Consider the following 27,238-nt stretch of genomic DNA (forward strand, 5'->3'; position numbering starts at 1 on the left):
TCATCGTACCAGTCTATTACTGAACCATATAGTGCTCCAGAAATTAAACAGCTGATTTTGAGACCACACGTTATAGCACACCTGCAGCCCAGGAAACAGATGAACATTTTGAAGCCAGGAGTTGTACAAGCAAGAGTGTGGCATGCATTCATAATAATTTTTGAAAAATAATCTTAAACTTTAATTGGGCCACAGTCCTGCTCTCTGGCCGTCTGGTAGCCAAAGATCTAATTGAGGCAACATCTGCTGTTTCCACTAGGGTGCAGTGCTCTAAAGCTCAGCAGGGGCCTGGAATGTCGCCTTTCCTTAAGGTAACTATTGGCTGTTCTACTGCAATTAGCTAGAGCATATATTGTCCATTAGCAATTCTTTTTGTGGAAAATGTGCGTCACAAGTTCAAGGCATGTAGGTGCTAACTGGGATGTGCATTTGACAGCTGTGAAATATTTCTGGATAAGCACCTTTAAAACGAATGTATTGCATGATGACCTTAATTCTGATCGTACCTTGTTAGACTGAAAATGGAGGTACAAATTAAAAAATATACAGAAATTGGAAGATCAGACTGGTAGAATGAACACATATTTGACTAAACAGGATCCCATCTTTTTCCTATTAACCTTTGCTCCAACTACAGCAAACAGGAGTCTTGTGCGCGTTGAGGGAAAACTAACCTAGATATCAACCGTTTTTCAACACTTTTCTTTCTGTTCTAGAAGCCAATGAGCAAAATGAAGACTTACCAGTCATTACCCTTGAAATACTATCCTGGAACGATTGATATACACAAACATTTTTCAACAACTGTGCAGCAGTTAGGGAAGTAAAATGTAAAATTCCACACAAGCACAATCTTTGTCTTCCCCCATCGCCATTCTTCTCTTCCTTCAAGAACACTGCAAGAACTAACTAATCATTAGGCCTCACACCACCCCATGAGGTAAGAATTAAGGATTATTATTCTCTCTTCCCCATCTCACCAAAGGAAGAGGCGGACAAGAAGTTATACAAGCCCCTAAAATCATAAACAAAGCTACTGTGACATTAGAAGAATTCCTGGCTCCCAGGGCTAAACAAGTAACCTCTCCTTGTGGTTAGCAAAGGGAAGTTAGGATTGCCAGCTGCAGACTGCTTGCTTTGCTCCCTCACTTCTAGGTAAAAATATTAAAAAGCAATAGACCATTCAAACAAGCAACTGTGCACTATCGAGTCCTTCACTTCAAACCAGACATCTGTTTAAGGAGGCATTTCTTGGATAATCCATTGAAAAGGCTGGGGGCAAATACTGATGGACAACAGCTCTGGAAAGAAGGTCGGGCATGAAGTATAAGCTTGTATTTGAAGAACCAGGCCTTAGGAAAGCTCCCTTCTAAAGCTATAGTTTTTAGGACTATACGTGTTCTTAAAGCACACCTTACGTTCCTAGAAAAGGCTATCTTCTAAAGCTATGTTTTCTGTCTTGGCCACTTTGCATTTTGTTGACAGACAAATGGGCAAAGAATGGCATCAAGGATCTAGGAAAGTAAAGGCTGCAATCCTATGCACACTTACTTAGCAGTAAGCTCCAATGAACTCAGTGGGCTTATGTCTGTGTAAACATTCACAAGAATTGTGATGACTTTCCTAGCATCTGCAACATGCTTTCCACAAGGCTAGGCTGGAAATGGTATCTTTAGTGTCAATTCCAAGGGACTCTTGTGGTTTGCCAACAGCCTAAGAATAACAGAGCAGTTCTCGTTTTTGTACAAGTGCACAGCCCCTCTTTACAGAAGCTTTTTTGAGTCACTTGCATGGTTGTGAGCCAGCTCACTTCCAGAATCTGCACAGGAAAAATACAGAGGGAGAGGTGGGTAGACAGACCCTCCTACAGTTCTTCTGTCTGCCACAGTCACCCCTCCTGGTGATGCAAGTGGCCCAAGGACATGAACCCATCCCTGGCGAGCTGCATGGAATCCAGCCCACCACCTTGGCTTCTTTCAGAAACTACACTTGCTCTCTATGTGCAGGACATCACACAGTTCAACTCAACAGAAAAGCATTCCTCTGCATGAAATATTTTTACTAATCTTTGAGAATCCTCATCAGTGCAAACAAGTGAGGGAGCTAAAGAACAGGCGTGCTGAGTCGCCTGGTTTCACTGCAAGAGAACACACACATGAACGTGTGCTGGATATTGCATAGATGCTGTAAAAGCTAACTTTCCTGACATGAATCATCCACTGCTTAATTTACAGGACTACACTGGCTGCTAGACTGAAACAGAAGAGCCGCACCACTATTGCTACTGAAAAGATGTGCTACTGGCCCAAACCTACAGCTGAGTGGTCCGCCTGCTTCCTTAAATGACTCCTTCCACCTCCCTGGTGTTCTAATGCTCACCTTAAATTTTCAGCTCACCTTAAATTTTCAGCTGTAAGGGTTTGGAAAGAAATAGTTCAAATGGTTTTGTCAGGTTAAATCTGTTAGACATCTACTCGGTTGTAAAAGAGGAGATGAAAAGCCGGATTCAAAAGCACTTTGGGAGCTGTCTGAAGAGGAGAACCCAAATTTGTAAAGAATCCATCTACAGGCATTGTCTACTGGCCTGTATTCTAAGCTCCATCCTGAATTATTGGCATACAGTATGACTGGCAATGCAGTTGCCTCCTTAGGCTGTGCTTTCTCATTCCAAACCTCTCATGAATAAGCGCTGTGAAACCTTAATTTCCTCATTCTCAGCTCTACTAGAATGTGACTGACTTAGACATTTGCACCATGGGAGGGCAGCCGGGGTAGAAATTGTTATCTGAATGAGTTTTGAAAACCTTGGGTGGGATTTTTGGCTTTGGCCTTTGAAGGGCAGGTGAACCACTCAAAGTGTTCCGTGACTTCTGCTCACAGTCCCTGGCATCCCCACCCAGAGTTTCCATAGCTACAGGAGGAAGTGTCCCAGCATCACCTGCATCATGGCAGCTGGCTTCTGGCAAGGGCAGAGCCACTTGCTTTTTGCTTGAGAAGTCTTGCTCAGTAGCATGAGCCAAGTGAAGCGGGGTGGTAGTCTTTACTATTCTGAAGGGGCTGTGCTGCTCCTGCAGCACCGGGGATGAAGTGGGCCGGGCTTGGAAGCCTTCTGACAGCAACGGCATCTCGGAGTCCAGCTCAGATAAGATTGGCACACTGCCCCCACCAGGGTGGTTCTTGTGAGGATACAGCACCGCAAATGAAATGGGCTGGCCGTATTCGTTGGCCTGTTGCATCAAATCTACCGTTTCCCAATTTTGCCTCTGCAGATTTTCTAGCTCCCCAACTGATGCAGACTTGGGCACTGTACACTTTAACACAGGAGCACAGAGCTCAGTCTGTGGTATTAAAACTGCCAGTTTCTTAGAACCAGGCACCTGTACAGGAGATTTCTCTTCTCCATTGTCCCCTTCAGACAGGTTATCATACTGAGATGCATTAGAAGGTCGCCGTTGTCCATCCTGAAATGGGAGAAGAAGAGCAGCAAGTGCTTTGGTCGGACATGGAGCAGCTGTGCTTTCTGACAAGTCACATGTTGTGGACTGGCTATGTTCTGCCATAGAAGACAAGTCTGGACTTGGAGGCTGGTACAGGTGATCTGGAAGCAGCACAACATCTTCAGATAATAAATCCTCAGAGGAGCAGGTGATGCTCCCATCTTGAAGAGCTGCATCATTGCACACAGATGATGCCAACTCTGAGGTTCTTTTCTCTTCAAGAGATGGAAGCAATGGCACTTGGCAGAATATCTCTGACTCCGATACTGTCTCTGTACTATTGGGGGTGATAGACAGGTCTGCTTCTAAGGTCTGGCTCTGCAAGTGAGACTCCTCCCAGAGAGAGTTGTCCATTGGCAATCCATCTGTCTCACCTTGAAGCTGCTGGGGAGCAGCATGGTCTATATCATCTATAAAAAGACAGGGGTTATTTTCCTGTAAACTATACCTCTCTACACCACTGCTCTCCAATGATTCAGCCACCTTACAGACCATCACCACATCCTGACTTTCTCCAATGACCTCAATATCATCCGGCATTATAGGACCATCCTCCAATGGGATTTCATTGGCATTTTCTTCTACTTGTTTCTCTTCCATTTCAAACTTTTGGCTTGGCTGATGATGATTCTGGAATGGATTTTGGTGCACATCAGCTGGTTCAGCTTGGATGGGTGGTCCATTGGGTTGTGGAACAGAGACTATCTCATGCATTGCCTTATTTGAATTAACTATTGTTTCGTTCAAGTAAGTAGGACTTTTATCTGGAGAAGGTTGCAATACAACATCTTTGTCATGGTTGAGGTCCCCGGCCGCCTTTTTCTGGCCGTTAGCTGCAACATTAGGCTTCACTGACACCGGATTGAGAGAGAGCTCCAGCCCCAGAGGTTTCTTGGGGAATTCTTCAGATTTTGCTGTAATGAAAAGCCACACATTAGTTTCTTATTTTGAATCCAAGTGCAACAATGAAGGGCAGCTGAAAGGAACCCAAACTTTCTGTAGCCCAATTTAATAAGTGGTCAGGAAAGGAACAACAGCCTGTCCGTCTAGTGCATCTAATTCATATATATTCTCCCCCCCCCAAAAAAAAAATTCATGGTGATATTTGCAGCTCTCACCTCATCTGATTTAAATGGGGTTCTTTTTTTAGTTCTGCATTAACATTCATGCACATATGCAAACAGCTCAAGTAGGGCTGAGAAGGTATTTTGAGTGACATACGTGAGAATGCCTTATAGACACACAATGCCATGAGGAACAACTCAAGAGATCTGGAGATATTTAGTTTAGGGGGGGAAATATGACTAAAGGGAGGGACATGATTGAGGTTTATAAAATAATGCGTGAGGTGGAGGAAATGGAGAGATAAAATTCTCTCCCTCTCATAATACTAGAGCTAAGGGTCATCCAATCAGTAGACTCAGTTGCAGGTGAGGGCCATTGCCTCCATACTCTGCTTCAGAGCTTCCTAGTGGCAGCTAGTTGGCTGCTGGATACTGGGCTATTAGATGGACCTTAGGAAGAGCCCTGCTGGATCATGCTCATGTTCATACTGTACATATAACCTGACAGAGCTTCCCCCCAAAGGCTAGGAATTGCTGACACCAAGCACTCTATTTAGAACTCCTGGGCTTCTTCTAGAACCACAGTTCCTAGTGTGTTTCATGAGAACTCATATATACTCCCCTAATTGCATGCCACCACAGCACCACACCATTCTGATGTAGTGCATGGTTTGTAGTGTCCCACTATCAACAGATAAGGTCAAATACCACCCCTTCCCCACACGGAGCAAATACTAAATCATGGGTGTGTTGGACCAATGACCATTACCATTTGAGACAGGCCCATGAAGGCCCATGAACTCCTGAGCCAGACCTGAGGCAACATCATCTTGGATATTGAAGTCACACAAAACCATAGTTCTGGGTTCCTCCAACATCACACCCAAGACAAACTCGGCTGGCTTGGTCAGGGTGGGCAGCACACCAACAGAATCCCTAGTTGTGTCTCTTGGCCCCAACATCAGATGCAGGCCCCCCAGTCGCACTTCGAGAGGCGAGGGGCTTCCCAATGGTGGCAAGTGAACTCTAATGGAGTAGAGCAACACTTCCCCAGACCCTGCCTCTCCAGTCTTGGCTTTTGAAAGGGCTTTGTGTTTTTGCTAATCGTTCCTCATCTAGCTTCTAACTGGAATTGGAGGCTAGTCCAATTGAATTCTGCTCAGACAGAGAGATGGGGAGGTGAAGGGAGTGTGCTTGGGTTCATAGCAGATGATAAAAATATTAACACATATTCTACTTCTGCTTACCCGGGGGTGGCAGGTCAAATTTCATTTTGCGCAGTTCGGCCATGGATGCTTGCAATTGCTCAATTACAATATCATCTTCAAAATGCAAGGAGCCAGCAATTTTTTCTTGCAGGAATTCCCTTAGATCCTCTAGGGTCATTTTCAACAAGCGCTCTGGCAGGCAGCAGAAAATGCAGCACAATAAAGATACATGAGAGTTCAGACATATAGTTTCCACTGAATAGTGCTGATCTCAACAAAATAATAACTATCAATGCAGACAATAAAAAGGTAAAATTTGCAGTAAGTGTGAGTCATTGATACGTTCCGCTTTGTATGCCTTTACATGCCTTCTATATTTACAGTTTTCTCTGTCTCTAATTAATGCCCTTAGATCTAGCCTGGTGGAAATTTATAGTGTTGCATAACTTCATCATTGTGGTATTTAGATTAATCAGAACCTCTTGCCTGTATAAAGCAATGTCTGGCACACTGCTGTCTGCAGCCATATGCAGAACGGTTCAGACTCAGATTCAGAATAACACCTCTAGGGGGAGTAAAGCTGCACTCTATTACCTGGTACTGTTTGCATCAGATCAGCTTCTGACAATGTTGTTTGGTCATGAAAATGCACAATCCTCAGGAATTAAATTCTACGCGTTCAGAATAACTTCACAGAAAAGCATCTGTATTTACATATCTAATGTCAGTCATAATTTGCGTGCAGAAATCTGTTCCTTTTCATTCCGCCTTTGGGGCCAATGTAAATGAATTTTTTGGCATATACATTGCTATAATACATACACAGAAATACTACATATAAACACTGACTACATCATAACAGTGCAATCCATTTATTCCGTCCATCTTGCTCACACTGCCCACATATTCTTGTCCTGGGGATTTCACTTCTGAACAAATAGCTTTCTTTGCATGACCAACAGGCTGAGTTGTGGCCTACCAAGTGAATGCCACTTACAAAAACTTCTAACAATGCATTACAGTAAGTGCAATGGTCTTTAGAGTGCCATCAGACTCTTCTGTGTGTGTGTGTGTGTGTGTGTGTGTGAGAGAGAGAGAGAGAGAGAGAGAGAGAGAGAGAGAGAGAGAGTTTTATAACAGACTAAAACGACTACCTCCTCTGGAATTTGAATTTGTCAGAAAAGCATTTCAATATTGCCCTTCCCTTTTTTTCTTCCACATGCACATGCTCTAACAAAGAAAAGAAAAATATGTCCTAGAAGAAAAGAAACCACGTAAAACCAAATTGCATTGTGTCTCCTTTAAAATTCAGGACATTTAGTTTTCTGCACACAATTTACTTTTAACCCTTGAACATGTTCAAGATGCTAGACTTAAGGCAGTTTTTCCCCCTTGCACAAAGTAGCAGCTAGCTAAAGCCATCTGGTAACCTTTATTGACTGTCTAGACACAAGTGAGCTCCACCCAAACTGTGGTTCACTCAGACAGTTTTCACACAGATATATGGGTATTCCAGCTTATTCCTTAGTGCAGCAGACACAGAATGCATTTGCAAGGCAATCTATGAGGACTCCTCATAGGGTTGGCAGTGCTCATCTGTTATATACAAGACAACCTACATGCAAAAGCAAAGTTTTGTTGAACAAATCAGATAGATAAGTTTTTTTAAAAAAAGATTAAGTAATCTGAAACCTCTCTGTTCACAGCAGTGCAATGGTGGGGCTCAGCAGGCTGTGGGTCCACATATTTAAATGCCTCTGTGATCAGCCACTTGTTTTCAATGGCTCACTGCATTAATCAGATGAATTCCTCCCCAAAACAACAAATGATTAAATATCCGCAGTGGCATAGGAATGGATGGAAGAAGAGAACACTAAGACTGCACATTGGACTGCTGCACATCTAGCTAGCTGTATAGTTTATATATCTCCATTTGGTGGCTTACAGAGAACATCACTACATGGGAGTAATATAAGTGACTTCCAGGTACACTTGGCACTCGGTCAATGCTCTAATAGTTGGATTAATATGCAGCAGAGCAGCCAAACAAGCTAGTACTACCCCTTATAAAGTAAGTTCTATAACAGTATGTAAGATTTTCTGGAACATATGTAGGAAAAGAATTGTGGTTTCGGCTTGTTTTGAGTTCATCTGACCTACAATGCATTCAGCTCCACGTTGGTAAATATTTGGTTAACAGATCCAGCTTGAGTCACTGGATGGTGAAATGAAGAGCTTTTCTGCAGGCTCAGAAAGAGCTGAATTAGGTCATTAGTTTTCCTGCTTGCTTTCACTGTGGCTTCAAGGAAGGCCTAGAAGATGCATCATGAAATGGCACTTCAATAGTTGGTGTGGAAGTGGACGCTAACAGAGCCCGTGATGCACATGAGCAACTTATCATGATACCCATTTAGTAAAGAGGCTAACCATTGAAACATGAACAAATGCAATATGACGTCCAAGAATTGCCATTTTTATATTTGAGCCAATGAAAGGAACACAAAATATTTTGGGAAACTGCAGGATTCTTGCCCATAAAAATTGGCTCTCTTTTTATAAAGTTACACTCCCAGGTTCTTAGCACCATTCAGACTGAACAGTCAAGAGAAACAACTTACTTTTATGCAACTTGAGGATAGTGTAGGCCATGGCTGTCAGAACCCTCTCTCCTTCTAGAATGTAGATATCCCATAGCCGCAGAGTTAAAGTAAATGGGGTCTGTTTATAATATTAGAAAATTTAGATGTTATACATTTGTACATAAAACACAATGCACAGCCACAGTAGCAAAATGTCCTTTATCAAATCAATACATATCTTCAAGCCAGAGTCAAGTCTATTTGTACTTTGGTATTAATTATCTTTCCAGCAAGTAAATTCAGAGAGATTTGATTCCCATTTGGGCACTTTAACGCTAAAGAGCAAATTAGTCCAACTGACAATCCTATGTATAACAGGACTTTTTGCGTACCAGTCCCATCTTAATTTAGATCACTATCCTAATTAATGAAAATACAAGCAGAATACAATATTAATTTTGATCAGACACAAATTATATGGTGCAAGGAAAAAGGACACTGAAGTCATAAGCACGTTGAACACCTCATTCCTCAAGACCCATACCCGGTCAATGAAGCACTGAAGGAACCACTTCGTTGTATAAATCCCTGTAGACATCTGTTCCTTGTCCTAAGGGAGAGTGCAAATGAGGAAAATGTTCACTGACAAGTTAGAGGGTTGCAAACAATATTTCTTTTAACTCTGAAAACTGGCATTCTTGAAATATTCTTGTATTTCCCCTCAAATGTTAAATGGCACAATAACCATGTACTGTATTATGTTTGAATTTGATAGCCATGTCCTGTCAGTGGCTGAATTACTCTCTCATTTTACCTTGAAAGTGCTGCCTGCTTCTAGCTTTTCTATAGAATTATCCAGATTTTTAAAAGTTCCTCATTCTGTTCAGCCATAATTGCAGAATAAATTGTTGAGATAAATGGCACATTCTCCATTAACAGGAGCAATAAAGGTTTAAAAAGGAAGTGGTGCATGATGAAAAATGTGCTTGTGAAGATGTGAACAGATGATAATACTTCGATAGCTCTATATTTAGATGGTTGTTACCCTGGACTCCATTAGGATAAAGAGTAGGGTATACAAATAAGCACACACACACACACACACACACACACACACACACACACAGCAAATTTTCACTTAACCACAGAAATTTTTACCATGTGCTTCTTCAGCTTTGGAAAGAGTTTGCTTAAGATTGCCTCATGATGGGCTTGGAATCTCTGTAGCTTTGGGAATCCAGGAATGAAAAATCCTTGGAAGGAAAAAGGAGGAAAAGCACAGAGTCAGAAGGAATTAGAAAGAAAAAGAGCAGCACAACATCTGATCTGGGTGCAATAATGGGGACCTTTCCTAAAATGCCCAAATACCAGCAGTTCCAAGCAAGGTGAGTGTCACATGTGCATATAAAACTCTAGTGTTTTGTCCATAAAACAGAGTTTTACAGTTTCATATTTGGACAAGATCTGGAACTCTGCCCATGGATGCTGTGGCAGACCAGAACATCCAAAAGGTTGAGTAATTTTTATTCTCCAAAAATACCTTGTACTTAGCCAAGGCTGCTCATAAGACTGTGATTTGAGTTTCTTGGGCCAGGCCTTGTTCATCCCTGATAGGGTTACTGCTAGTTACAGCAGTAGAATGCAACATGGCACCACAAACTTCTAATATCACTAAAATGCAGCTGATTCCTTTAAACCCAAGTTGTTGTTTTTTAAGGAGAGCTGGAGGACTCTTTTGGTCCTCTTTACAAGCCACGACATACGCAGAGGGATCAGGGCGCTGGTCAAAGCGACCTCTCAAACTTTAATCTCCTGTTACTTACAGGATTATACAAACTACCCTCCCTTTTTCAATAAAATACAGTCTGCACAGAGATTATTCTTCTCTGCTCCTTCCCAAAGCTTCGGCATGATAAAGGAGCTTAAATGTGGCCAAGTTTCAAACAGACCAACATTTTCTGGATGTGTTGGAACAGTTGCAGTTAAGAATTATATTTTGCTACATATTTAAAGCAAAGTACAAGGGCCTACCCTCGTTCCATTAAGAGACTTCTCTGTACACCAGTAGTAAATGCATATATTGGTAATGAGAGAGGTATGAGGGAAAAAGAAAGTGATGACAGCCTAATTCCCAAGTCCAGTAAATCAGAACCTATTGTAAAGTGCCCTGGGAATATGATTGAAGGATGGTACAAACGTTGGCTCCCTCGGCCAGTAAAGCAAGATGAGTGCCGCAACCCCAGAGTCGTTCGCGACTAGACTTAACTGTCAGGGTTCCTTTATCTTTACCTTTTTACAATATTTATGATAAAGGAAACAAACAAACAAAATATTGCAAAGGTGGTAGGGAAGAGTAAGAGTGTTTTCAGCTGAACCTTACCATGCATTGCGTGCCTCTGATTGGTAAGTAGCTGTGCCAGTGCCCAAAAGGCATCCTCTTCGTTTAAGTACATCAGGAGGATAGCTGCAATCTGACTCATTCCTTGGCAGTAGCTCACTTCCTGAAAGATCCAAAGATGCAGACACACATTACACAAGATCAGCTTTACAGGAGAGTAGACATTACACACAAAAACAAAAGGCAACTTTCCCATAAGTACATTGAATGGGACACAAGTTTTATCCAAACTATTCAGGCAAGGGGGTGACTGGTGATCCTTGGACATGGGAGTCTGCAGTAATTTTTCCGGGGCTGCAGGCCCTTCTGGGCAGCAGAGGACTGAGTAGACCTGGTCCCTGAGAAGCTTGCATGTTAGATCTACCCCTCCCATTGTTTCTCAGTGGGTAGACCTGCCATCTGCCTATGTGTAGACCAGGCATCCAAAAACATCCCCATTCACCAATGAAATTCTCCATTCTTTCCCTGGCTCACTTCAATCACTCCAGCCCTTAATCAATTGCACTGGTGTTCAAGTCAGCTTCACAGCACCCCTCTGCCCCCTCCAATAAAATCCCCAATATGCCACAATGAACTAAGCTTCAAGGTTGCCATACACTATACCTCTACCCAGCAAAATGCATGTAACACTTGGCTGGTGTAATTCACTCTTTCCCTATTACAGTCCTGCTCCCTGCATTATAGGCATAATAATGATGGACTTTTATCTGCCTTGGCATTTGCAGAGTAATAAAAGCAATTCCTTACTTTTGCTATAAATGAATTCAGATATCACAACCATTATAGGCAGCACTGCATGAAACAGAAACACTGCACACATGCCACTTTAAATTCTTGCTGGATAGCCAATTCAAAGAATAGGATAAGCATCTTCTGTTGAAGGGGGTGGGGATGAGTCTCCCCATGCTCATGGAAACAGTAAATTCTGTAGCTAATTTAAGCATATTCTCTCTTCTCTGCCCTGTGGCTGGAAGTGACTTAACTGACTGTAACAAATTGGAGTCTTCAGCTGTGAAGCTGCCACTGAATGCAGCAAAAGAAGTCACAAAGAGAATTGACCAATATCTTCCATTCAGATAGTAGGTCAGAGTCACAGAAAAGCTACTCAGAAAATATGATGATAGCAAGGCCCAAATATGCGGCTGTGTCTTTCTTTGTATAAAAACAGAGCTATCACAGCATGGTTGAAATCTGCAGAATTTCCAGTTTCATGAACAACCCCCACCCCACCCCCATTAATTGTTTTGGTTTTTGCTTCCAGCATCATGAATGTTGCTAGCAGCACCTGGAGCTAAAGATATGAATACAATTTTATAAATATACCATCCAAGAAAATGATATACATTGAATCAAGTACATTTTCTGTATTTAATGACCCTGGGCTCTTCAAGATAACCTCATTTTGCATTCCTCTCCATTTGCTTCTGCCAAATTTGTGTGGAGGTTATACATTGTCACTGTTTATTGAGCATTCATCCTGATCTGTTTGTGTGGATGTTATGTGACATCATCTGACCCTGCTGTTATCCCACAATTTTCAGTGCACTTCCCCATCATTTTTCTATGCCACTCAATACTTTCTGTACACTCATTTCTTGTACAAGAGCAGTATGTTTTGCCAGCACAGAAACTAAATTCTTATTCTAAGCTAAACAAAACATTATTGCCATATAACACTTTTCAGTTTCCTGCTGAATCTCTTAACAGCTTACCGTGTTGTAAACTGAGTAGGCTGACAGGACATGAAACAAGGCTTGTTGCCTATTAAAGAAAAAAGAAAAAAAGGGTGAGTAAAAACAACAAAGTGTGGGATCTGCCCTTTTTTGGTATTTTATTTTAATTTTTTTACCAGTTAAGGTGCTCATTATTTGTAGTGCTTCAGAAGAAGGATATTGTAACCATATGAGAAACTAAGCAGTAGAACTGGCACACTGCAAAATGGTAACATGTGCAGTGTCTCTCCCCATACGGAGAATGCTCTCCCAAAGGAAGCTTGCCTGGCAACTTCACCAGGCAAAAACATTCCTCTTCTCCCAGGACTTTGGCTAATTAAACAATATATGGCCCTTTAAACTGGGCAGGGGGTATTGTTTTTGTTTGTTACTATGGTGTGTATTCTTGTGCTTTTATAGTGTGAAGTGCCCTGTGATGAAGGGCAGTAGAGAAATTTCATTAATAAATAAATGGGTTGTGGAATCCAATGAGCACGCAAACAGGTTGCAATATTCTCAAGGGTGCGCTAGCAAGAGGGAGACTCTGTCCTCCTGTCAAACATTATCTCTAAACAACATCAAGATGATTCTGTAGTCTTGCCTTCCACCTTATCCACTGAAGGTTGGAACATAAAATCCTAAGCATGTTTAGGAAGAGGGAGGAATGGAGAATAGATTTGGAATGAGAAAAGGTGTGCCCCCCTCCCTCTGAAAGCAATGGGGTGATGTCTGGTTCTTCAGTAGTCTTTCATGGGGCAATATTTATTTGCTACCATTTCTTTCCTTTGCTTAAATTTTCTTGGAATCAAAATGTACTCTATTTTTTCTTAATTAGTCTTACATAATCATCTCCCTGGAGACTTACATGATCTCTGTTCATTATGTTTTACACTTTTCCTTGACATTTTCCAGGAACTAGAAGCTTTCATTAAGCACATGAAGCAGCTGGACAAAGGATCACAGATAATATACATTTAAAATAGGAGGGAAGATCCATGAGAAACTCACTTTACTCCATAGCGATCCCGGAACATGATGTGGTTTCGAAAGGTGCGATTGACATCAAGGTCTATCTGCTTGATTTCTGATGAGAAACTCTTGGCTTGTTCTTTCATTTTCTGCATGAAGGAAGATGGGTTAAAGCATTAAGAAAATATTTTGAAGTATCTAGAGGTATCTGAACCTCTGCTTTTGCGTGGCTTAACAACATAGACAACAGAAAACACTAACTGAAGTTGATGCACATAATTTGGAATAATATAGCAGTGAGATTAGAGGTGTTACTGGTAAGGAAAATCTACTTATGTATGTGGTTTAACTGTTAGAGCGGGTATGGCTAACTTTTTTGGCCAGAGGACCATATTCACCCTTGAGTAACCCTCTGGGGGCTCCATACCAGTTGTAGGTGTAGCCAGCCCACACTCTCACATACATGAGAGTGAACCCATAAATAGCACACAGCCAATTTGTGCAGATCAGTTGAAGGGGGGGGCGTTAATCATCCCCTTGGCTCTCAGCAAATGTTTGGCCAGGGAGGAAGCAATTTGCATCCTTACTAGGGTGCTGGGGCTCTAGGGTGTCTACTTTATTGCCCCGCTTTTTTCCCTAATGCCACCAATAATACCTTGTGGGGTCTTGGGAGAGTTAGAAAAAAATGCTCCAAGAGCCGGATCAGAACCCTGAATGCAGGATTAAAGAGTTTGACTAGGACCAGGGTTAAAATCTCCACTCAACTATTAAGTTAACTGGGTGGTTTTGGGCCCGTCACTATCTCTCAACCAAACCAACCTCACAAGGTGTTTGTGAATGGGAAAGGAGAGAACCTTGACCTCTTTGGAGGAAATGTGGGATATAAGTGTAATAACAACTAACTAACCAAATAACTCAAAAGAGGCTTTTCTATTGTTCAGTTATCTGGGGCTATCAAGCTATGACAATATTCAAACGCAGACAAACATTCTGAAATACTTTACAGTTATCTCTTACGCTAACTGTCTTGATGTAACAAAAGTCCCACCCCATAAATCTTCGCAATCTTCCCAGAGTCTTTTTCAAACTGCAGGTCACTTATGTTATTCTTTTTACTCAAGGGAACATGCTGGGAAGTTCATCGTATTCTATATAAGTCAGTCTACTTGCATGCCAGACACTCCTGCTTTTCAACATAACCTTCTGTGTTTGCCCTCAAAGAAGCACATGGATAATGCATTACACTTTCATTGATGGAAGCAACACACAGATGCCCTTTGTGAAAAATCAAAATGAAGGAAATAGTCCTTAGTTGGCAAAATGGATTGCTGACAGAGAAGGAAGAGTGTGTGCACACACTTTGGTCAGACACATAAACTCCAATCTAGAGGGGCATATAGAATGTATTTTGCATAGATGAAGGCGTGCTGGATTTGGATATGAAGCTGTAGCCAAAGCAAGCATGAATCTTTGTTTCTAGTAGCAAGATGCTTAAAATAGTTTGGACGACAAAGGCCCATAGATTTTATTGGAAATCAATCCTTTCACATTCCCTTATGAAAATCTGGCTCCGACTTTCTTTGAGATCACGAAGAGCTAATTTCTGGCCTCAGGTGGCACGAAGGATGAGGAGGATTATGAAGAGCCGATTTCCTGGATTTATGTTCATGAAAAGCCTATTATACAGTGAGTCTCTTGTTTATTGCAGACCCCTCAGGAGCTTAGTTAAACTGCTTGTGACTTTTGTTTATTCTAATCACTTGCTGTGTGACATGGCTAGGTGGGAACATCCCCTGAACAGGATGCAAAGGCAATAGTTGAGATAATTCTCTTGATAACCCTGCCTCAGAAGTACAGCTGTTTTAGTTAGTGGAAGTAGTTACTGGGAAATGTTGGGATCGGTGACACGCCAGTCATATGTTCATAGGCAGCATGTAATTACTTTATACTCTGCAATTATCTGGATGTTTTGAAAGAACTGCTTTTGTTACGCTCTTTTGTAACCAACTGGAGTCTTATGTCCATACTTCCAAGTTCCATGGATAGGCTGACAAAACATTGTTTATGGGACTCAATGGCTCAACAAAATAAGAAACTGACAGATTCTCACAGATGAAGCACCCTCCTCATTCCTATGTTCTGAGGAAAGAAACTGTCCGAATTATTAAACATTGCACATCAAACATTTCTGAGGACTCCAGGAAAAGAGGATGAGGGTTCTACCGAGAATTATTTGTAGACCCTGTTGTTAACTCCACTCTGGCTTCAGAGAGCATGTGGCAATCACATGTTCTCTCTGAAGTTTTGGCCCATACTAACTGTGGCATATGCATATAATTTGGGAAATGACAGGGCCATTTGAATTCCCCCCCCTTCAAAATGCTTTTGCTTTTCTTAATAAACACCACTCTCATTTACAGTACAGAACTGGCTGTATAAATGGTGCCTCTGCTTTCAAAAGAAGCACCTTTGTGGCTTTTATATTATGAGACACAAGACTGGCTGTGGAAAGAACCTTGGAGAAAACAGGACAGCTCAAAAAATTTCAGAAGACAGGAAATCTCTTGCATCTGTGACAAGCCTGCTTTTAGAAATGGAATTCTTCCAGGGGTGTCAGTGACAAATCATTGTTGATCAGGTGCTTGCTACCAAGGAAAAAATCCCTAAAACTGAGATTAAACTGAGGTAGGGAGATACTGCTAAAGCAAATACTGTTATATACACTTTTGTTTAAATGATACTTACAGTACTTAATTTATTTTTTATATATAAAAAGGCTAAAAATCATAAATAGTATATGGGAGAAATCTCCAGAAAAAAACATGATAGATAAGTAAAAGTAACATATAAAATGAAGGTTGGTGTTTAGTCTGATTATTTTGTCTCTCTTCACAAGTTCCATATTATGCAGCACACAGTTCCCAATATATTGGTCATTGATGCAGATTATGCTGTTTTTATTAAAAGGAAGAGCAGCCTAGAAATCAATGGATAGAATCCTTAGATAAACAAAACTCTGCTCGTGCAGTAGAGCTTTCCTGGTTCCTCTCCTACTACCCTTGCCTGCCCTCAAGCTGTTCCAGAGAGTCAATGAGCCCCTGGAATGGCACACAATGCGATTCAAGGGGCTGCAAGAAGATAGAGGAAAACTAAGATAATTTGGTAGGGCTGCCTTGCACAAGGAAATTTCTGTTTCTGCAAGATATCTCTGGACCCAAAAATATGAATTGCATTGCTTTTTAGCAGTCAAATATACTTTGTTTCACAGAAGTGCAGATATCTTTTACAATCTTAGGTTTTCACACCCATATTTTTCATTTATCGCATACAGTCTGCGTGTTTCTCAAGACTGTGCTTTTGTATTGGGGATATGACAGGTTTTCAGCATTAGGGTTTGCAAAGTCTTGTGTTTGGGAAAATGAAATTCTTCCTCCTGGGTGTGATTCACTGCTGTGTAGTATATGATTGCAGAAGTATCATGGTCATCAACTGGATAACTTTGGTCACATAACCAATTAGGACAATTTAGCATTTGATAAGCATTTTTAAAAAACATTTTTTTCTCTCATTCATTCATTCATTTATTGGAGGGTATGCATTCTCCTATTGTACAATTATGCACGGGAGAGCTCACTTACTCTCTATCTTTTTTTAAACAGAGAAGGGAAGCACTGAACATTGTGCACACCATATTTCTGACAGTCAAATGCCTTCCTTCACTTTTGAATTAAAGTAAGTTAAAGTGCTAAAATATGAAGAAGAAAAAAGTGAGCTGAAAAGCTTACTGAACTGAAAGGGGGGGGGAAGCAGTTGAGCGGTTGGCTGGTTAGTGTCCCACCATACCATGAACTTCTGTGTTGTATGAAACCAAATATGACTTACCTCATACTTTCCTTCATTCTCCATCTTAATGTTTTCAATATCCAGCAGGAGTGACCAGACTTGGCCTCGCACCTGGAGGGGAATCCCTTTATAAACTCTGCGGAACATCTACACAGTTTTAAAAGAAAAGTAAAGTAAATTAGCACAAACTGCTGAGAGGTGTGTGTGTCTCTCAAATGTAACAAAACTTGTAGCAGGCTGGCAGTGCTTATACAGATTATCTAGTCATTCTGAAACGAAATGTCCCAGTCAGATATCCCTTGGGGGAAGCAGAGGGGAGGAAGTCCCACCGCACTAGCGGGACTCCCCATGCTGACTTCAACTAGGGCAACAACTTAGTTGAATCCGGCCCGTGTGTGTACATATATATAATGGCAGTGATCTATTTAATTTTTGCTCAAGAAGCTCTAAGAATCTTGAAACAAGTGACTGTCAATTCAGCAAAACATTTTTTTACTTATTCCTCCTCTCCATTTCACTCCCCTCAAGTTCTCTAGGGAATAATAAGAGGAATAAAGCATTCTAGAGAAGGCCAGACCTTTAAACAAACAACAACCCCCCCCCCCAGCATTGGCTTTTTCATTATAGACCAGCAGTGGGAAAGACTCTGCAGTACAGTCATAGAAATAAATGGGTGCTGTTATGACTAGCACCAGTGAATTAAGTTTCACTTATATTCTTTGTTGAATCATGATTGTTTTAATAAGGCACCTGAATATACAAATGTGTGTGCGCGCACACACACACACACACACACACACACACACAAAATGTAGCAGCAACGTAACACAAATTCTGTATCAGGAACAGAAGCATTTTAAGACATGTATAGAATCATACAATTACCTCTTTTTACATAATTATTTTTACTTCTGAACAGGAAAAAGAGGAACTATGCAAGGCACTGAAGCCTTTACCCAACTGCTCAGTAGAAATCCTATTCTCCCCATTCCACACCACCCAGCTTCTATGGTTTCACCAGAACTTGTTCAGATATTAACATGCTTATTTGTGTATCCATAAAAGCTATACATTTTTCAAACAGAGAGATTTTTAGGGTACCATATTCCTCGCTCACAAAAAAATCCATGTTTATACAGTGTGATATCTGAATACTACAGTATTCCTAACTGGACTGGAATGTACTGATTTAATGAGAAAAAGAAAATGAAAGGTATGGGGGGGATATTCTATGAGCAGAGGAAAGATTAAGCCACAATAAATACCAGTAGATCATTAAATCAGGGTACAATGGCAGTACTAAAATTATATGATACCCAGGATTCCAGGCCATCCCAGGCTAGTTAAATTCCTTTCGACATTGCTTCAGAGATCAGTAGTAACTGCATTTTCTTGTACAATTAAGAAATCTACAGAGAATGGAGCACATTTTTGCTATGGTTCTAAAAGTTAGATTTTTAATTAGTGCAAACCCAACAGCATGTAGAGTAAATAGCTTTCAGCACTACTTCTCTGCCAATATTTCATTTCAGAGCATTGCAGGGAGCAAGTGCCCAACAAGATAAAATTATAATGAACAAACTGCCTCTAGTTTATCTATCTGAAGTTCTCATCCACTTAAAATCAAAGCTGTAAAATGCCTCAGTGCCCTGAGAATCGCTAATCACAGAAAGGCAGCCATTTCACTTTGAAACAAACTGTTTTAGGAAACAATAATCCACCCTGAGAAAGCAATTCCCTCTTTCCCTTCGTGTTTTTCTCTGACTCTTAACGTTTTGAAATAAGGAAGGATTTCCAAAGGCAACTGAAAGGATTTGCTCTGGATATTTTATTATGTTCGTATATGTTTTTTTATTCTGTATTTTTATTGCTATCTTATTGTTGATAAATGCTTTGAGACCATTTGGTGAAAACGTAGAAGACAAATTGAAACAAACCAACCTCTGGGAGCTGAATAATTTTACATGCTATTCCAGAGCTGCTCACCTACTTCTTAGAAGAAGGTGCTTACAAGAAGGAAGCATTTTAACTTTCCTTCATTTGGATTAGGGGCCATTCACTCTTAAAATTACAGTATAACCAACTCTGCAAATAACTGCTTGCCAAATGCCACTGATCATAATCCAGGCCTCTCTCTCCCATCCTTTTCTCTGAAACCTGCAATTCAAGCAAAACTAGTGCACGTTGTTGAACAACTCTGACTAGGAGCACTGATATTTGGGCTCCTTTTCCAGCATGATAAGATGCTTTAAGGCTGGTGGACTTTTTTAAGCCTTAGGCACAGTTGACTAAATGATCCATTTTTACAATTATTATTATATTTATATCCTGCTTTTTCCCTAGTCAAGGAGACTTACACAGATAAAATAGAACAAGCTAAAAACACAGAAAAGACCATTATTAAAATGCAACCGAACACTAATTACAATGGGACAGTTGTGGCACTAAGCATTTGAGATTTCATATGTAGGGTGAATGACACAAAATGAACACTCCACCATTCCGTAATTGCTCTGTTGGGTCTAGTATGCTTCTTTCTGTAGAGAGCTAGCCATTCCCAGAATGTGCAGAGTCCTAATTCCACAATGCCAAATTTGCTAATAAATTCCAATTCAATTGGGGAGTCTCCTTTTGCTTATTCTTATGCCTTAGTCTGAGTATGACAGAGCATTATTCACCACAGAATGTTACTGAACAGTCAGACTCAGCAACTGGGATAAAGTACTGCTGTAATCAGAGGCCCAAACAATCTTCTTGAAAAATTTACACACATTTCTCATTCACATAGCTGAAAGTGGCCAGAGGACAGAAACAAAGCCTTCAATGGCCTACTCAGTTTTCGGCACCACAATTGTGAAAAGAAAGGACACAATACACTCTTCAGTCTTCCATTTTCTTAAAATAAAGGCTAGAATACAGTGGTACCTCGGGTTAAGTACTTAATTTGTTCTGGAGGTCTGTTCTTATCCTGAAACTGTTCTTAACCTGAAGCACCACTTTAGCTAATGGGGCCTCCTGCTGCCACTGCGCTGCCACTGCACAATTTCTGTTCTCATCCTGAAGCAAAGTTCTTAACCCAAGGTACTATTTCTGGGTTAGCGGAGTCTGTAACCTGAAGCGTATGTAACCTGAAGTGTATGTAACCCGAGGTACCACTGTAATGCTACTAAAATGTGTTACAATTCCGCACCTTTTCACTGTTTCTGTATTTTCCCCATTTTCTTAACATCTTCAGCCATTTGTCCACTCGTTCAATCTCCTGAAGCTTTTGCTGGAACAGAATTTTGAAAGTGTAGTTTAGAGGTTTTATTTCCAATTTGTATGAGCAAGAAAGGAGGGAGAGCTAGATATCCAAGCCATCAGAATATAGAGTCATATGGTACATTTAAGACATTAGCTTTAAATATTTTAGCTTTAAACAGACAAGAAGAAATTTCCCCAACTGCATTCATTCCTTATGCTAGAAAGTAGAAGATTCAAAATAAAATTTTAGCTCATATGCTACTTTAGGGGTAGAAAACCATTAGTTCTCCAGATATTACTGGACTACAACTCCCATCATCCTTGACTATCGGCCATATTGGCTGAAAAGGATGGGAGCTGGAGTCCAACAGCATCTAGAGAGCTTGAGGTTAGGCACTCCTGTGCTATTCCTTCAGTATTATTATCTTGAATCTCTTCCAAACTGTACAATGTATGATATGGCTTAACACAATGCTGTACAGCTAGGTTTGCATAAACCTACTCTGAGCATGGCAAATGCTCTTTCATTCAACTGCAACAGCACATATGACCCACAAGCAAGATACTGAATGATTTGATGGATGATGGACTTGACCCTAAAAATGACAGGAATAACACAGGGTGGGGTGCTTAGGCTCCCTCAATCAATTAGGTTTGCAGATCTAATGACTACATTGCCACACTTTCTCATCTCTAATTTATCCATAATGCCCAACCATCCTTCTAATTATTGCCAGCAAAATTTACAAGAATTCAGCAGCTGACCATCCTTCCTCAGGTCAAGCTAAGCTGCAGCAAGCAGCCTCCCAGTTTTGCATGTGAAGCTTTGGTGCTGCATTTTAGAATATACAGAGGAAATATAATCAAATATTCCTTGTGACGAAGTTCCATTATCTTCATAGCTGACTAAGGCCTAAACACAGTCATCTGGAAGTCTAATTGAAATCAGCAGGACTTGCTTCCAAGCAAGCGTGTTTAAGTTGGGATGAAGAGCTATTATTATTTATCCAGAGAGCTCAGATTCTTATGTTAATAATTGCAGTGTCTTTCATCACTTGCTACTGAAAAACAAACACAGCAGCAGCAGCTGCCACCTCCCCCCAATTACTCCAGAGAAAGAAAAGCTCCCAGTTCCTACCTTCTCCTCCAGAGCACTGCGGGTTGGTAGCTCATGCTCACTGAAAGATGAAAAATTCTAAATGAACCAATGCATAATGCAAGAAGTGTACAAGCAAAGTGATCCTGTACAGAAAGGAGGTCTGATGGTATGCTTCAAATGATGGGGGGGACGGGGGACGGACGGACACACACATAGGATTGTATCCAAAGTAGCACTAAGTGACTCATTCCACCAGTAGAAGGATTTCTGCTTGTGCAATGGAACATTTTACCACTCTTCTCTCCCTTTACTGCCCAAAAATCTGTTATAGGGGCTCCTCCAACACTCCACAGCAGATTTGAAGAGGCCACAGGGTGTGTATGAGTGAAGAAGGGAGGAAGTTCCACTGTGTAGGTGAAAATTCTTGCACTTATGGGATGCATTAGGTGGAGGCTACCCATAGCAGCTTGCTGGTCTGCTACTTGGCTAAGGAGGTTCTGATTAACTTGACCATTTCTTTATTTCACATTTGATCAATGATGCCTGGCCCCAGAAAATGTGGAAACAGTGTCAGAAAGGAGATCTCCCTTGGGCTCCTGTTCACAGATGGATACAATACATAAAACAAAAAGCTATAAATTTGCATAAACCACCATAATAGAGGTGGCAAAAAAGAGGGGTTAAAATGCTACCCACTCTGAACACCTGAATCCCTTTAATGGGCAGCTGTAGAAAGCTGAAACACTGCTGCATTTCCATGCTTTTCAGAAACTGTTTACATCCTAAGTGTATAATCTGCCCGTATAAAGGAAACACAAATATTGATTTCCAAGGACCCTGCCCTGTCATAGCTTAGCTGTACCCTTATCATGGCAGGAGTTTTCATAAGCAACAGAAAGTAATTTCCTCTCTGCTTCTGACTTGCACCAGTGGACAAAAATCCACTTGACACTTGGCTAAGGTACAGTGGTGGAGGACCCAACCATGACAGTGAAAGGGATGCAACTGCGGCCTTCAGCACTAGTTTCAGCAAAATGAAGAGGACATGAAAAGGGGAACTTACTGCAAAAACCCAAATCTGTCAGTGACTTTGTAGAGAGTGAAGTCAGCATCTTCCCACGGATCAATCTGAGCTCCTTCCTGCCTTCCCTGTAAAGAAGGTTGCACAATAGTTTACACTATGGTGACTAACAGATGATATCATTTTGAGAAGAAATGGAGAAAATTTATGACGTCATCTGTTCTTATGTCATTTTTACTCATCCAAAACTAGCCATGGGTTGATTTTGTGTATTTTATAAGCTGTAAGTGTAAAGCAGGTCAGCAAAGTGATGGGTGGGTATGAACTAATATTTGTACAATGGCAGCTGTCTTGCCTATGATATGCACTGGGCACAAATACATTGTTTTTGGTTGCAGGTACCTCACTTCTACAATGACTGCAGTATTCTTCTTTGCCTGTGGCTCAGCATGAAACTGGAGGGGATCATTTAAAAGATTATACCTCATAGACAAGAAGGACCAAGGATGGGAAATGAAAATGTAGCACTTATAGCTTTCCTTATCATTGTGTTTTGAGACCCTGAACCCTTTACTGAAGTTTCTGCTTTCTGCAGAATGTTGGGGAAATACATGTCTGGCTGCAGAACCAGAAGGCACACAGTGAAAACAAGCTGCGTAGTATATAGTCAATATACTGGGGCCAATTAATCCCTCACTTGCTAGGACCCCATGGTCCCTTCATCCCTCCAAAATGTATGAAAAACCAAATAATAAGGATGATTTGAAGATGGATGGCACTGATCAAGGGAAAATTGAATATTCCACATTGCTATTTCTGAATCTGGTTGACTTACTACAAGTGCCTGCGTTCTGTAGACAGTTAAGCCAAAAGAAATCTTTGGTTGGTAGCATATTAAGTGGGAGGAAACCAAGGTTCTTACCTTCTCATACTTCGCAATGATTTCTGCCCTTTCCTCTGCTATTAAGGCATCTATATCTTTCTTCATGTCAAAGGCTGTAAGAAAAGGAAAAGGTGAACAATGACATTATAAACAGCAGTCATAGCAGGGAGGGTGGGAGGGGGGCAAATGTGCTAATAGAAAAAGGCTTCACTTACAACTAAAAGCCATAAACCCTATCCTAAAGCTAAATAACAGGCTTAAGCTGCAAAATCCCAATAAAATATATACTGAGTTCATATTGCACAACTCAAGCTTTTTGGAGGGGGGAATCACCACCAGCAAGAAAAAGACAGGCAACTAAAGGTAATTATTGCAAGAAGCAGCACCTTCAAAATCTTTCCAGGTTTTCAATCACATTTATCAATTTTTCTACAGATAGGAATATACGTATAGTATTATTGATTTACAATGAAAATTATATTCCATTATATCTAACAATATGCCAACTCAAGTCCACTTACAATAGTATAAAACAAACATAGCAAAAAAAAAAAGATAAACAAAGCAACTACAAAAGCAATAAAACAACAGGAAAGGGTTGACTTGAAACTGTGACTCATACTTGTGATGACAAGGGGAATGCAACTGCAATCCTAGACACTCTCCTAATCAAACATGTTGATAATGCTTTTTAAATAGAGACAGAAAGCTACCAGTCCTGAATTGTTCAAGATAAAAACCAGAGTTAATTTATCCTGTCGTTCACTTATACCAGTCTAACTGCATGAGATGACAGCACAACCACTGTGTTAGAATACAGGCTGCACCAAATTCCCATAAAGCAGAGGTCGGGCTTGAAGGGCAATTAAAAATAAACAAGAACGGAGAGTGCTGAACACCTCTCTCAACTAAAATTTAGTCCTAAGCCATTTCTTTTGGCTATTTTTTTCATTTTGCATGGGTTACTTCTAGTCTTGGGATACCTAGGGCAAGAAAAATGTCTCTGAAGGGGTGGGTGGTACTGAAGATATATTTTAGCACCTATTCTGCATTTACGAAATCCCCTGTGCACCTTACAGGAATTTAATTGCAACCAGATACTAAAATACAAGACTGCCATCGGTTCATGAGGGAGGGTAGTGGATGCACCTCCATCTTCTGTTGGAATATCTGGCACCACTGGGGTGGGGGTGTCTTCTGATAAGACTACTCGGGCCTCTCCCAAACAACAAGTTTGCCCCTCTTATCCTATTTCTCCTCTCTTTCTGATTAGTCATGCCAAGAGGTCTCCGTAGGGCTCATGACAGGTACACTCCCGTACGCACAATAAATTTGGTTATGTGGTTGGAAAGAACAGATAGTTAACATCAGGAGTAAGTTCTTCCACCTAACCTGATCCATGGAATAGGTTAAGCAGAACATTATGAAATGGCGGCCAACTCTGTGTGGTACAAATGCTGCCAGGATTGTGAAGGATGACAGCTGATCACAGAACATGGAGGTGTTTCAGAACTGGTTTCAAACCTCCTGGGGTAGACCTCCCCAGCAGAAAAAGGCATGCAAATTGGGTGGAAAACTGTAGAGCAGCAAAAACTTGGGTCTCTTTCATCATGAGATTCCACCTGCACTGAAAAAGTCCAGGAATAGCAGAAGTCTCAGCCTTTTGAGTCTCCCTTTCTTTCTTTAGAGTATCCTAAGTAGGTCAGTACACAAGCTGGAAGCCCTAAATAATGGTAACCCTTTATTTAGCCTCAGTATTTATTCTGCTCTGTCAAAAGCACTAAATCCACATAAGCATTCACAGGAAATGAAACAAGTGAATGCTGCAGATGAAACACGGAAGGCCTTACCTGAGATGGTCCTTACGTCTCACGCTGCACGTCTTGAGGCTGGGGTGGCCTCTCCCTCCTTGATGCTACCTGACAGAAAACATTCCAAGTGCTCAATGTGCCTCTTTGCATCCACCTCTTCCGTCCGCAGCTGGCACGTTCAGGCAGTCCTTAGCATGGTCCCTCTCAGCCTTGCCCACCAAACTCCATAGTCAGTGAAAACTTTTCTGCTTTTTTCTACACAACTGATGATCATTGGTCAGGTTGAAAGAAATACTGCGTTTCCTTTTTATGCAGATGATTTCCTTCTTCCAATGGATTGACTGGGGAGGAAATTTGAAAACAAATATAACTTTTTAAGCCTCAAAAACTACGCCCCCCCCCCAAGAATTGAAATGCCTTCATCACAAACTGAGTTCTCATATTACTTAGAGTAAGGGAGCAGATATGTAAAATCCCAGAGCAAAAATCATGGCCACTGTGCTAGCTAAAACCATTGTCTAGTTTAGCATTATGTGTGAACCTGCACTCATGGCTTATCTCACTCTAGAATAACCATGAGATTTCTCCTTCATTTATTCCTAATGACTTGTTTGGGGTAGACAAATCTCAAGCCTGGGTCTGCCAGTGGGAAGCCACCAATTAAGGGATTTCAGGAAGGGGCTGAATTTGTATAAGATAATATGTGCAGAAGTTCACAGAGACAAACTATTCCTTATGCAAAACACACTGTATGCTTTAGATAGTACATAACTTTGGATACCTCTGATTTAGCCCAATCTAACAACATTGTGTATTTTGTGATACCAGTTATACTTTTTGCTTAGCTATCAAAAAAAATTATTCTGAACAATAAATAGTTGTTCATGCTGTACTGCATTTTTTTTAGGGGTGGAATTTTGCTGTCACTTTACAAGGCACTCATGATTAAGTTTTTAAAATGAATGAGAGAGAGAGAGGGTGAGAGAGTATGAAGCACAGGAGTTAGTATTTCTATAGTAGCATGATGTCATTTGTCGACAATTTGCTTATGTAAGGGAGCTCAGTTTAAAGGCAACATCTGATTTTAATCAGCCTTTCATTTTCTGACATGGCCGATTGGCTCTCAAAATCAGTTGTGTTCAGCACCAGTATCTTCAGGTCACTGAGGCTTCAAAGAAATGCTATGCATCAGATACCCATAAAACTCATCCAAAAACCCTGCCCGCCTCCCAGCAAGTCTTTGCTCATGTCAGCAGAAATGAGATGTTAGTATTCTTTAATGGGACAGATTGAGTTGGATTTCTAGATTTCTGGAAAAAACTAAGAAAGAATGTAAAGAAGTAGCACACAGCACAGCACCCTAGCATAGGATGGTAATCACAACACCAGTTGTTAAACTGATTCTTTTTAACCAGTTCGATTAGAGAAGAGGGAGCAATGAGATTGAGCTATATGACAACAATCGAAATGACATGCAATGACCATAGATCAGTGTCTCCAAAAGCAGATCTGCTGCAAGAGGGGATAGAGAGGGAAATCCAGTTCTGTTCACATTTCATGAGGACTTTTTGAAAGAAAAGAAAATCACAAACGAATGAAGATTCGGAGATCTGAAGATCAGAAAAATGTGAAACTGAGAAATTCCTCCATCCTTAGCATCAAGGAAGTGCAAAGCAAGGTACAATTTGGAATACAAAAAGTGGGAGACCAGGCAAGATGTGCTAAACTCACCCACGCTCATCTCAAGAGTGGGCTCCAGTACTGAAAGCAAGTCCAACTGGAGAAAAGCAGTTGCAAGGGGAGTATTCAGCATTTAGCTGCCCATCCCCGCACAACACTAGAATTTTAAATTGTATCACCACACCCACTAACAGGATGGAGCTATGTTAGACCCTCATACTATTTTGCTAT

At 40.9% G+C, this 27,238-nt stretch overlaps 1 protein-coding gene across 3 annotated transcripts in view; it reads right to left on the bottom strand.

Moving 5' to 3' along the window:
* Nucleotides 1–2,397: 2,397 nt before the first annotated feature.
* The window catches only part of LOC128417083 (uncharacterized), an 87,014-nt gene continuing 62,173 nt past the window's right edge, over nucleotides 2,398–27,238 (bottom strand). For all 3 annotated transcript variants that reach the window (XM_053395327.1, XM_053395318.1, XM_053395336.1), the window contains exons 2-15: nucleotides 25,367–25,668; nucleotides 23,556–23,629; nucleotides 22,676–22,761; nucleotides 21,652–21,691; nucleotides 20,461–20,541; nucleotides 17,310–17,417; nucleotides 13,467–13,576; nucleotides 12,459–12,507; nucleotides 10,729–10,849; nucleotides 9,507–9,601; nucleotides 8,893–8,958; nucleotides 8,388–8,487; nucleotides 5,809–5,961; nucleotides 2,398–4,411 (exon numbers count right to left, since the gene is read on the bottom strand). In XM_053395327.1, coding sequence (XP_053251302.1) covers nucleotides 2,724–4,411; nucleotides 5,809–5,961; nucleotides 8,388–8,487; nucleotides 8,893–8,958; nucleotides 9,507–9,601; nucleotides 10,729–10,849; nucleotides 12,459–12,507; nucleotides 13,467–13,576; nucleotides 17,310–17,417; nucleotides 20,461–20,541; nucleotides 21,652–21,691; nucleotides 22,676–22,761; nucleotides 23,556–23,621 — 2,763 coding nt within the window. In that variant the 5' untranslated portion in view covers nucleotides 23,622–23,629; nucleotides 25,367–25,668 and the 3' untranslated portion in view covers nucleotides 2,398–2,723. The remainder of the gene's footprint in view (nucleotides 4,412–5,808; nucleotides 5,962–8,387; nucleotides 8,488–8,892; nucleotides 8,959–9,506; nucleotides 9,602–10,728; nucleotides 10,850–12,458; nucleotides 12,508–13,466; nucleotides 13,577–17,309; nucleotides 17,418–20,460; nucleotides 20,542–21,651; nucleotides 21,692–22,675; nucleotides 22,762–23,555; nucleotides 23,630–25,366; nucleotides 25,669–27,238) is intronic.

The sequence above is a fragment of the Podarcis raffonei genome, chromosome 1, assembly GCF_027172205.1.
Source record: "Podarcis raffonei isolate rPodRaf1 chromosome 1, rPodRaf1.pri, whole genome shotgun sequence".
Taxonomy (NCBI): Eukaryota; Metazoa; Chordata; class Lepidosauria; order Squamata; family Lacertidae; genus Podarcis; species Podarcis raffonei.